This window comes from Gobius niger (genome assembly GCF_951799975.1).
Source record: "Gobius niger genome assembly, chromosome: 24".
NCBI classification, from domain to species: domain Eukaryota; kingdom Metazoa; phylum Chordata; class Actinopteri; order Gobiiformes; family Gobiidae; genus Gobius; species Gobius niger.
Window position 1 is genome coordinate 10,974,149 of NC_136875.1, and position 13,133 is coordinate 10,987,281.

At 40.7% G+C, this 13,133-nt stretch overlaps 1 protein-coding gene across 2 annotated transcripts in view; it reads left to right on the forward strand.

Annotated features, from left to right (window-relative positions):
- Nucleotides 1–5,194: 5,194 nt before the first annotated feature.
- Nucleotides 5,195–13,133, forward strand: part of raly (RALY heterogeneous nuclear ribonucleoprotein) — a 43,388-nt gene continuing 35,449 nt past the window's right edge. For both annotated transcript variants that reach the window (XM_079582340.1, XM_079582341.1), the window contains exons 1-2: nucleotides 5,195–5,494; nucleotides 12,496–12,565. In XM_079582340.1, the coding sequence (XP_079438466.1) occupies nucleotides 5,239–5,494; nucleotides 12,496–12,565 (326 nt within the window). In that variant the 5' untranslated portion in view covers nucleotides 5,195–5,238. The remainder of the gene's footprint in view (nucleotides 5,495–12,495; nucleotides 12,566–13,133) is intronic.

Sequence of the window (13,133 nt, forward strand, 5' to 3'; positions counted from 1 at the left end):
TATTGAAGTATTATTCGTCTGATCCGAAAGGGCCACGTTGTCGTAAAGCTTTTCCAACTCTTTTCAGACGGTGTTTCCATTTGTGTCAGAGGTTCAGATCTTCCTCCTGACGCTGATGCTGTGTTCCCCTGCAATAGGCTACACCTTTCACCTACGTTTACAGCATGGGTGTCAAACAGGCGGCCCGCGGCCCAAATCCGGCCCACAAGATGATTTAATCTGGCCCTTGACTTGTAGAGCATAGATTCCTGAGTATGTGAAATAAAAGGAAGGCCCATTCCTGTGCAGAGTTATAGGTTTTTAAGGTAATAACCAGTGCGCTCCTTCCAGCCACTATAGTAAGTGCTTTATTTGTCATTGTTCAACCATACGTGTTCAGGTGTTAGTCCTGAGCCGCCATCGTGGGCCAACCTGACCCTCATGTTTTTGGAGGTAGAGGAAACTGTAGCTCCCAGAGGAAACCAGGCTGCCTTCAGTCTCCTCTGATCCTCTGACAATGCAGCGCCTCCTGGGTTTGTCCCTGTTTCAGAGCGTGGTGTCCTGCACTGGTCAGCTCCTTCCTCTTCCTCCTGCGCAGCTCCCTCCGCTCCAGTGTTAATTTTGACAACATATTTTATTTTAGTTTTAGTCTTAGTCTTGTGACTAAAATGTAATTTAATTTTAGTCAAGATTTAGTCAAAAAAAACTTTTCAATTTTAGCCTAGTTTTAGTCGACTAAAATTGCAAGTCAATTTAGTCGACTCTTCCCCCTAGAGGCCATAAGCGCAACTACAGGTGTCGTAGCAAGTTACGATTTTTTAATTTATTAATTGTCTTGGAGAGTAAATACGACGCTGACAGGAAAGGCGAAGGGAGAGAGGGTTACTGTGCATCCAATTATACAATGGAAATATTTTTTTTCACTCAAACTTTGCTGTAAATACTGTTTAAAGTGACGTTAGCTCGCAGTTAGCTTTGCCCGTTAGCATGTTAGCTTCTTCTTCGTGATTCCATTAGTGTGTATTGCTTTCTCCGCACCGGTGGCAGTCAAGTTGCAAACATGGTTTTCTGGCCAGAGACACCAGGGGGAGATGAAAGACCCTCCAATCATCCCATAAACACTTGTATTACCCCCACAGGGACTACGGGAAGGATTTATTAAGGTAAACACGTTACTTAGTACTGCTTTAAGACTAATTTAGTCGACTTATATTTATGATATTCATTATAATATTTAATCGTGGTCCTCGACTTTATGTTTCTGCTCCACATGATAAAGCTCAGAGCTGATCCTTTGGCAGTGAATTTACAAGATCTGAGGCTCTTTCAGACGCTCAATAGAAGTTTGGATGATTTTAGTCTCTCCCTTTCATTTTTATTTAGTCTTATTTTAGTCGACTAAAATATCTGGACATTTTAGTCATAGTTTTAGTCTCATGAGAAACTTTTAATTTAGTTTTAGTCCAATTTTAGTCGTTAAAAATATCACTTTGACTAAAATGAAGACTAAATATTTTAGTCGACGAAATTAACACTGCTCCCTCCGCTCCACAACAGTCTTTCACCATCTTCTGGGAGGAGCCTTGCAATTAATCTACTTTATTCTCCTTTGAAAGTCCATGAGCTGGAACAATAGTAGGGACCAGCTGTCCCAGTGCAACCCTTCCCAATTCCTACACATTTCGACAAAACAATCATAAAATAACTAGGAGGACTTGTATGTCTGGTCTCTTTGTCTGTTTGTCTTGTCTTTGTCTTTTCCTGTCCTGTTTTAGTCTTGAGTTATCGTTCTGTGAAATGTATCGTGCTTTTTGTTTTGTTTTATTCAATGTGGAATGTGACTGTGTCTGTGGTGGATTAATCAATAAAAAAACACACAAAAAAACAATAGTAGGGACAGAAGGCATGGGTGGCTAAGCTTTGAGTCTTGCCCGGATACCTCCTCCTTTGTCCCATCCTTGTTTCCTGTAGCGCCTCTTGTGCTGCAGGTGTGGGGGGTAACTTAATTTTTTTTTAAATGGGAATAATTCCACACGTGTCCAGCAGAGGGCACCGACATCATAAAGGATAGGATATAAGCAACACATTATAACCACGTGGTAAATGGCCAGTTTGTGGCTACAATAGTATGGTCAGTGCTAGATCGTCTGCTCCGGAGGGACGGTCTGCTGTGAGTTTGTATAGATCTGTGAGTTGGTTTGTCTAAAAATACAAATAATCCTAATCCTTAAGGTTAACCCCTTAACTCCCACCTGAACCGAGCACATTGTCTCCAGTTTGGCTTTACCCCAGTCCAAAAGCTTCTGGAAAAAAGCTGTGAAAATAGCAACAAAACAATGATGGAAATGTCACAAAAATGTCACAAGAAATGGACAAAAAATTGACGAAAAAATGTGACAAAAAAATTACCAAAAAATTGATAAAAAAAATTGACAAAAAATGTCAAAAATGTGACAAAAAATGACAAAATGTGACAAAAAAATTACAAAATTGTGATAAAAATTTGACAAAAAAAATTACAAAAAATTGACCAAAAATTACACAAAAAAGACAAAAAATGTTACAAAAAATTTACAAAAATATGACAAAAATGTGATAAAAATTCGACAAAAAAATTACAAAAATGTGACAAAAAAATGACAAAATGTGACAAAAAATGTACAAAAATATGACAAAAATGTGACAAAAATGTGATAAAAATTCGACCAAAACATAAAAAAAATGTGACAAAAAAATTACAAAATTGTGATAAAAATTTGACCAAAAAAATTAAAAAAAATTGACAAAAAATTACAAAAAAATTACACAAATAAAGACAAAAAATGTGACAAAAAAAATTGACCAAAAATGACAAAAAAGTTACAAAAATGAGTTGAACACCCAACAAAAAACATGTTGGAAAAAAAATCTGATGACGTGAGGAAAAAGATCCTCTCGGTTCAGGCGGGAGTTAAGAGGTTAACCATTCCCCTGGCCCTAACCTTAATTTGTGTCATGATATCTCACGTTTTCACAGCAGACTGTCCCTCCGGAGCATACGATCTAGCACTAACCCAATAGTATCTTACCACCACAGGGTGTGGAGTGAATGAATACTAACCACAGTATAATGACCACAGTGTACTTTGAGAAACTTTTGACACAGGCTTGTAAAGTGCAGTCCCAGTGTGAACCATTATTCTTACAGTCGGGCTTTTGACCAACTCAGCACTACTTTAAAATCACAGCTTTTTATTCATTTTTTTTGGAAGTTTTTCAACAAAAAATTCAACAAAAATGTGACAAAAATTCAACAAAAAGTGACAAAAACTCAACAAAAAAGTGACAAAAATTCAACAAAAATGTGACAAAAATTCAACAAAAAGTGACAAAAACTCAACAAAAATGTGACAAAAACTCAAACAAAAAGTGACAAAAACTCAACAAAAATGTGACAAAAACTCAAACAAAAAGTGACAAAAACTCAACAAAAATGTGGCAAAAACTCAAACAAAAAGTGTCACATTTTTCAACAAAAATGTGACAAAAATTCAACACATTTTTGTCATATTTTTGTTGAATTTTTGTCACTTTTTTGTTGAATTTTTGTCACTTTTTGGTTGAGTTTTTGTCACTTTTTTGTTGAACTTTTGTCACTTTTTTGTTGAGTTTTTGTCACTTTTTGGTTGAGTTTTTGTCACTTTTTTGTTGAACTTTTGTCACTTTTTTGTTGAGTTTTTGTCACTTTTTTGTTGAGTTTTTGTCACTTTTTAGTTTAATTTTTGTCACTTTTTGTTGAATTTTTGTCACATTTTTGTTGAATTTTTGTCACTTTTTTGGTTGCGTTTACATTCTTGTTTTCTTCTCATTTTTTGTGGCTGTTTTGGTGCTTTTTTCCCAAGAAGCTTTTTGATTCGGGTAAAGCCAAACTGGAGAAAATGGAATCCGTTCAGGTGGGACTTAAGAGGTTAAATATATTTGTCGAAAATGTAGCTAAACAGATTTATTTCTTATAAATCTCCAGCTCTATTGGTTCCAAGAAACACAGAATCAGACTCAGCACTTTCAACGATGGAATTATTTTGTTTTTATCGGGAAAAGGTTTGATGCGGTCAAAGTAACTTGCACTGTCGTCTGCCTTGACCTTCTCGGCAACAGAGGGGAGTTCAAATCCGATTGGTGGAATTGAATAAACGTGACCTTCCGGGACCTCCGCCGTTGTGGAGCTGCGGGTTTGGATTGAAAGAAACAGATCGAGAGCAGAACAACAACCTCAGCTTCTCCTGCATCAGATCAGTGTTTGTGTTTATTCCGTGGCAGTCGGCCTCAGGAAGCAGAGCCCTGAGTCTGATGATTAGTTTGACACAAAGCTAAAAAAAATTCAAGGCATTACTGTAAAGCCGGGGTTTCAAACTTGTGAGCCGCAAATAATAACAGCAAAGTACTATTGAGAAAACATTCCAATAAAATGAATAAAAAGCTGTGTTTTGTGAAATTTCAGGATTTTTGACATAGGGCCTCATTTTATCCAGAGGGTTGCTGATACCTGGAGATATTTTTAATGTAACTCATGCAGTGAATTGAATTTTTGTCACTTTTTTGTTGAGTTTTTGTCACATTTTCGTTGAGTTTTTGTCACTTTTTGTTTGAGTTTTTGTCACATTTTTTTTTAATTTTTGTCACTTTTTGGTTGAGTTTTTGTCACATTTTTGTTGAAAAATGTGACACTTTTTGTTTGAGTTTTTGCCACTCTTTGGTTGAGTTTTTGTCACATTTTTGTTGAGTTTTTGTCACATTTTTTATTTAATTTTTGTCACTTTTTTTTTTTGAATTTTTGTCACTTTTTCATTGAATTTTTGTCACTTTTTAGTTTAATTTTTGTCACATTTTGGTTGAGTTTTTGTCACTTTTTGTTTGAGTTTTTGTCACATTTTTGTTGAATTTTTGTCACATTTTTGTTGAATATTTTTTGTTGAAAAACTTCCAAAAAAATGAATAATAAGCTGTGATTTTAAAGTAGTGCTGAGTTGGTCAAAAGCCCGACAGTAAGAATAATGGTTCACACTGGGACTGCACTTTTACAAGCCGTGTCAAAAGTTTCTCCAAGTACACTGTGGTCATTATGCTGTCATTCACTCCACACCCTGTGGTGGTAAGATACTATCATAGCCACAATTTGGTTTAGGCGGGTGGTAAGAGGTTAACTCGTTCCTTTTTCTCTTCTGTTTCAGACTTTGTCCCCCACTCCAACCCTCGGCCCTTCATCTCCAGACGACAACGATGTCTCTGAAGCTCCAGACCAGCAACATCACCAACAAGACCGACCCCAAGTCTCGGAACTCCCGCGTCTTCATCGGGAACCTGAACACGGCGCTGGTGAACAAGTCGGACGTGGAGGGGATCTTCTCTCAGTACGGCCGAGTGCTGGGCTGCTCCGTGCACAAGGGGTACGCGTTTGTGCAGTACGCCAGCGAGCGCCACGCCCGCGCCGCCGTGCTGGGGGAGAACGGGCGCGTGCTGGCGGGGCAGACGCTCGGTGAGTCCAGCAGCAGCAGCTCGCTGACTTTGAGCTAAAGTTAAGTTTGAGGCAGGATTCACCAAACAAGAGCTGCGTTTGTTCTACGGCGGAACACGCAAACCCTGTTTTAATTTGAACTCTCTGTCAAGGTTCATTAAGCTCTTAGATCTTTTTCCTCACGTCATCTGATTTTTTTTCCATCATTTTTTGTTGGGTGTTCAACTCATTTTTGTAATTTTTTCCTAAAGTTTTTATAAAATTTTTGTCATTTTTTTTGTCAAATTTTGTCAAATTTTTGTCATTTTTTTGTCACATTTTTTGTCACATTTTTTTGTCACATTTTTATCAAACTTTTGTCAAAATTTTTTCACATTTTGTCACATTTTTGTCATTTTTTTGTCACATTTTTTGTCACATTTTTTTGTCACATTTTTATCAAACTTTTGTCACATTTTTTTCACATTTTGTCACATTTTTTTCATGTTTTTGTCAATTTTTTGTCATTTTTTGGTCAATTTTTTGTCATTTTTTGGTCACATTTTTTGTCAAATTTTTATCAAACTTTTGTCACATTTTTGTCATTTTTTTGTCAAACTTTTGTCACATTTTGTCACATTTTTGTCACATTTTTGTGATGTTTTTGTCACATTTTTGTCATTTTTTTGTCACATTTTTTGGTCACATTTTTGTCATTTTTTTGTCACATTTTTGTCATTTTTTTGTCAATTTTTTATCTAACTTTTGTCCCTTTTTGTCACATTTTGTCACATTTTTGTCAATTTCTTGTGACATTTTTGCCACTTTTTCATCAATTTTTCGTCACTTTTTTGTCAATGTTTTCTCACTTTTTTGTCACATTTCCATCATCGTTTTCGTCTCAGTTTTGTTGCTATTTTCACAGCTTTTTTCCAGAAGCTTTTGGACTGGGGTAAAGCCAAACTAGAGAAAATGTGCTCGGTTCAGGTGGGAGTTCAGGGGTTAAAGGGATATTTCAAGCCATTTCATGACATAGGGCCTCATTCCTAGTTATCCAGAGTGTTGCTGGTACCTGGAGATATTTTTTTGGTAATTCATGCAGTTTTTATGTTTGAAGAGCTTAGTGGTGCTAGGCTAATGCAAGGCTAGTGCATTTCTATGGTATCAGCTAGCCTGCATTAAAAACAGTGTGACCCGCTCCACAGAGCACCTGAGGCAAATCTAACCATATAAATGTCTGTGTCCATAGAGTAATTTCAAGCATTTTGCATTTCAAAATACCTTGTATAAGCTGCGGCGAAGTGATCTGCTGGAAAATAGTCCCTCAAAATGCGATCCTTCATGTGATGCAAGGTCAGTTATATTCAAAAAATTACTCTATTCTCAAGGCGATGTCAAGCACGAAACACATATAACTGCAAATTATAAAGTTACTTTTTTTTATTTTGTTTTTTTCCCCGATAGCCTACACTTGTATTTGATTCCATCTATGCAAATAACATGCTATATTAAAACAAATGGTAACTATGGCAAAAGCCTAATTTTAGTAAAACAAAATCAACAATTGTAGCAATTTAGTGCAAAAAAAGAAACACCTGTATCTACAGCACCTACAGTAACTTCACCTCATTAATTAACTCAAAGAAAATGCCACATAAGATTATTTTGAAAGTGTCAGTTCAGCATCAATTCTTTTATAAGTCAATTTTTAACATATGCTGTTGTTGACGTCAACAACCTTTGCAATAAAAGTTGGAAAACTGTGAAAGTTGCTGCTACAACGCTCTGTAATTGATAAATACCAAGACACCACAACAGTGTTTCCTCAACTTTGCGAAAGGAGAGAAACAGCGCCCCCAATTTGACGCTGGTGGTCAAAAAGTGTACTGCGTCCATATTTACCATTGAGAATGAATGGAAGAGAGTTAGTATTAATCACAGGCAGCGCAAAAGTAGGTCACTCTCTGGCGGGCCAACAGAATTGTTTTGTTTGGCCAAATTTGGACTGTGGCCCCACTTTGGGCACCCCTGCTATAATAGGAGCCTAATACAATACAATCGGCCATTGCTGTTTATATGTGACCTAAATACCCGTCATATACCCAAGGATAGTGTTGAAATTCCAATGATCCTGATGATTAAAGGTTTTTCCATTAGTTTATTAAAAGCTATGGTGAAAAGAGGACCATTCACTTTTTCCCTCAGTAAAAGCCACTTTTTAGTCTCTTATATCGGTTGATATCGGTTGATATTGGTCATCAGCCGATACTCAGACACCCAGTGCGTGTGCAAGTTACATCTGAGAGAAATGACTTCCTGTTTATAACCGACTTCAGGACGGATCCTTCACTTCACCAGGTCGTAATGTTATGGCTCATCAGCTTACAGGCCTGTACTGACAAAAGTACCTCTTACTTGCTGCAACGTCCCTCTTTGTAAAGTCTCTCTGACCGCGGTGCGTTCAAGGACTGGGTCAAAGTCAGTAAAGGGCGCGCGGTGTTTGTTCCCAGAGGTGAGCGGAGTCCTGCTGCCTCTCCACCTGTCTCTGTCCTCTGCGCTGTCGGATCAATACAACAAAGTCTCCTTCACACGAGACTTCCCCCCTTTGCTCCCAGAAATATCGACGTGATGCGCCAAAGACCTCTCGCCTCACAGCACGACGGTCTCTGGTTCCATTCCCAAACAGTGTGGGGGCCTTTCTCTTTGCTTTCTATTTGAAATGTAATAATTCCACACAATTCTAACCAAACAACTAACCTTTTACTGTGAGACAGAGCTGGCATGAAGGTTTTTAGCATAAATACAGGTGTGGGGCGCTATTTAAACCTCTGCTAGTCAAAGGTTTTGCGGCACTAACCACCGATCTATGACCCTTCACCCTGTGTACGCTTCAGTATGCGGCCCCCCCCATGAAAAAAGTTTGGACACCCCTGCCCTAAGCAAAAATCCGCGCCCTACAGTTCGCATCCCATGGTTTTTCGACGAAGAGCGAATCTGTTTACGGTCAAAAACGGTTCCACTGTGCAGTCGTGCAGGGCAGAAGTGGAACATAAGGAGCTCAAATCAGGCCCCGCCCCCTGTGTGAGAACCACTAACCACTAAGCCACTGTGAGCCTGGGATTTAGGACGACTATAGTCTATTTCCCAACTTTTTAAAATGGTAAATGGTCCCATTCTCTCACCGCTGGAACCGCTGATTTAAAACTAGCTGACACCTGCACCTGACGGTTATTTCTGCCTGACTGAGAATTAGCCGGTGAGTCGCCCAACTCGTTTTAGACTGTGCACATTCAGAGAACCAGAGTTACTGTAAGTATCTGCGTGCATGAGAACCGTGTGGATTCAACTCATCATTGAGACAAAAAGGCCCAAAACAACGCGTTGATAAATAAGTGAAACTGAGTGTAGTGTGACTGAGATGCGGGGCCCCTGTGGCTGCGGGGGCCCTGCACGACTTGTATAGTTTGCCTATAGGAAAAAACTGCTCTGGTTAAAAAAAATCATCACTCTGCAAAGGACTGGGCCAGACTTGCCTGTTTTTTTTTTTTTTACATACTCAGTAATTTATGCCCTACAAGTCGTGGGCTGGATTCAATCTCCGGATTCGTAATTTGCCCAGGTCTGTTCTAACGCCAGAAGTCAAGATTTTTCAAGTCCAAGCAAGAAACTTCTGAGCATTAAATGTGTGTTAGACCATATTGTCCTGTGAGTAGTTGAGCAATGTCATTATTGTCCCTAAAAGTGTATGTGATGCCAGTTGAAATCCAATTTAAGGCCTTATGTTGAGGTCTCCCCCTCCTGGGACCGCCATCTTATTGTGGTGGAGGGTTTGAGCACCCGGATGATCCTAGGGTCTCCCAGGGCAAACAGGTCCTATAGGTGACGGGTCAGACAAAGAGCGGTTCAGAAGCCCCTTATGAGAGACCAACAGGCCCGGTTAGAACCATGAGGCCGACCTTCTGTGGACCCACCACCTGCAGGAGGAGCCATACGGGCTGGTGCAGTGTGATTTGGGCAACTCCAACAGCTGCCCCCACGACCCGGCAACGGACAAGTGGAAGAAAATGGATGGATGGATGGATGGATGGATGGATGGATGGATGGATGGATGGATGGATGGGTGGATGGGTGGGTGGGTGGGTGGATGGATGTCTCGATGGATGGATGGATGGATGGATGGATGGATGGATGGATGGATGGATGGTGGATGGATGGATGGTGGATGGATGGATGGATGGATGGATGGATGGATGGATGGATGGATGGATGGATGCAGGGATGGATGGATGGATGGATGGATGGATGCAGAGATGGATGGATGGATGGTGGATGGATGGATGGATGGATGGATGCAGAGATGGATGGATGGATGGTGGATGGATGGATGGATGATATGCAGAGATGGATGGATGGATGGTGGATGGATGGATGGATGGATGGATGGATGGATGGATGCAGAGATGGATGGATGGATGGTGGGTGGATGGATGGATGGATGGATGGATGCAGAGATGGATGGATGGATGGATGGATGGGTGGATGGATGGATGGATGGATGGATGGATGCAGAGATGGATGGATGGATGGATGCAGAGATGGATGGATGGATGGTGGATGGATGGATGGATGGATGGATGGATGGATGGATGCAGAGATGGATGGATGGATGGATGGATGCAGAGATGGATGGATGGATGGTGGATGGATGGATGGATGGATGGATGGGTGGATGGATGGATGGATGGATGGATGGATGGATGCAGAGATGGATGGATGGATGGTGGATGGATGGATGGATGGATGGATGGATGGATGGATGGATGGATGGGTGGATGGATGGATGGATGGATGGTGGATGGATGGATGGATGGATGGATGGATGGATGGATGGGTGGATGGACGGACGGACGGACGGACGGGCGGGCGGGCGGATGGATGGATGGATGGATGCAGAGATGGATGGATGGATGGATGGATGGATGGATGGGTGGATGGATGTGTCGATGGATGGATGGATGGACGGATGCAGAGATGGATGGATGGATGGATGGATGGACGGATGGATGTTGAGGTCTCGTCAGGTCCAGAGGCGCTGAGGAGCTGGGACGCCTCGGTCAGACTGAGCCGCACCAGCTCCAGCCCGGAGAATCCTACGCTCTAGACCTGACCGTGCGGGTCAAGGCTTAACCGGGGGAGGCTGGGTTTTTGACTGAAAATATAAACAGATGAAACATCACCAAAATGTTTGCTTGCAATGTGGAATGGAACATGTTAACCAGGCATTCAAGCGTCTCCCAGAGAGAACAAAAGGACACACTAAAGGTTCACAATAAACTTCAGAAACAGACATCCAATCCACTTTATTTTTATAGCACATTTAAACAAACAAACAAACAAACATCTGACTGTAGCTCTGCCAGTCAAACACTAAAAGAATAAATAATTAAAAACAATCAACGTGCCAAATTTGGGGAAGCAGCAAAAAGTTTATATAAAAGTTTATTAAAAAGCTTCAAAAATCATTACACTGCAAGTAATCTTGAAATAAGCGAGTCGAATTTCAAGAAATCTGTCCATGGGGCCAGATATTTACACTCAAATTAAGATAAAATAACAGTTTTATTTAAAGTACATTAAGATTTTTCCATCCAGGTTTTTGTTTGATCTTCATTTAAGTATAAATGTCGTTCCCAATTAACAGATTTCTTACTTTTTGCAGTGTTCAGGAAATGCTTCAGAACTAAATCCAGCAAAAAGCAAAAGATAGAAACTCTTTTTGAGCCTGTACGTCCTGGACTAACTAAGAATCGTCTAAATCACATGGATTCTGCCCCAAAACTCTCAAAATGAGTCTAATGACATTAACTTAATTGCAAAGGTCCCCAAAAAACTGTGTATGTGTCCAGTTTTAGCATGACCTGACCTTTTACACCAAGTACGTCTCAGTTTGTTCCAAGTTTCCTGCAGTTTTGGGCTTTGCCGACGTTTTGGAGTGGCAGAAACCCTGTCTCAATCATCCTGAGAAATGTGCATGTTTTTGGTGGTTTGAGAAGCACATGGTCCGGGATCAGACCCAGGACCTTCTTACTGTGAGGCCACAGCACTAACTACTACACCAGACCTCCAACTTGCTGCTGACACCAATTTCTCAAATTATAGTTGAATAAAACCTAAAACAAATGAGGCGTAGACCAGACTATTGAGATACAACAACAAACAACACTGTCCTCTAGTGGTCGGGAAACAGAAGTACAGCCCGGCTCCTTCCAGCGACAGAATACAGCAGGGGGAGGCAAGTTTGCGTCGTGGAGGGCCGATTTTCAGCATTGCCAAAACACCAAGGGCCGAACCTCAACATCATAGCCTGAAGTGGTTCTCAAGTGGTTTTGGCTTCGGGACCCACCATTACCCTCGGACGACAAGCCACGACCCAAATGCAACTGTAATTTGTCACATATCATATAAAATATTGTATTTTAAACCATTTTTTTTATTGAACAAGCGGTAGATATGCTTTTACGAGATCAAAACAATCCAATATTATTAATTTTAACAGACTCTGGTGTGTTTCCATGCAGTTTCAGATGGAAAATATGGAAGAAAAAAAAAAAGGTTCCCTTGACCCACTGAAAATGGTTACCCACTTTTGGGTCACTGTTTTACGTTACATATGTCCAAGTGTGATGTTCTGCCAGGACATTTTAATAATACTGCATTTTTAGAGTACTGTATCATGTATTTGATCTCTTATTTGCATAATAATATTTCTCAATATCATCTTAGGGGCCAGAGGTTCTGTGCTGGAGGGCCGGATGCCGACCCGTGGAATACAGCATTGGATAATTTATCTGTGAATCAAAATCACACTATAAGCAATGATGTTGGTTAAAGTTAGTTTGTTGCTATGATCTTTCTGAACTTGAAATGAGAAAAGGTTTCTTCCACTGTGGTCCACTGAGGGCCGTTGGTGTCTTGTTTTCTGGCCTGTTTGGTGGTGATGCTGCACATTGACTCACCGCGGCGCCGCTCTCTCTCTCCTGCAGACATCAACATGGCGGGAGAGTCCAGACCCAGAGCCAAGGCGCTGAAGAGAACGGCCGCTTCTCTCTACAGGTATGAGCTCATCTTTATGAAGAACGATGAACATGTGAGAGATGAGCAGAACCTTCAGACGCTGCAGGTGAAAAGGGAAACTCTTTACATTCAGTGATGTCAATGAAACCTTTGCTGTAGATTACTGACCACAGATGTAATATAATAAAGATGAGCGGGTCCCATTCAGCTCCATTCATTAAAAAAGGTCCCGAGTCCTGTGTGAACCTTAACCTCTTAATGGCTGCTCTGTCTCCTCCTACGCAGCCTGTTCCTCAAAAGGGCAAAAGGGCGGGAAGCCAGAGCTTGACTGACAGAAAATTAACTGAAAATGCTTCCAAATTTCGGGCTGATAAACAAAAACTAGCGTGGTTAGAAATACCTCCGCCCGCGTGGCCACATGGGTCATAGCGATGTTTAGAAAAAGAAAAACTCTTTGGAGCCAGGGCTTCTAAGCCGTTTTTGGGACGTTTGAAGTCCCTTTAGAATCAATGCTCCCAAGTGTCTCTTGGAGTCGCCCGTGGCCACCAGGGGGCGGTATTACAGCCATGTCAGGTCCCCGACATAAGGACCATAGAGAAACGCGTTT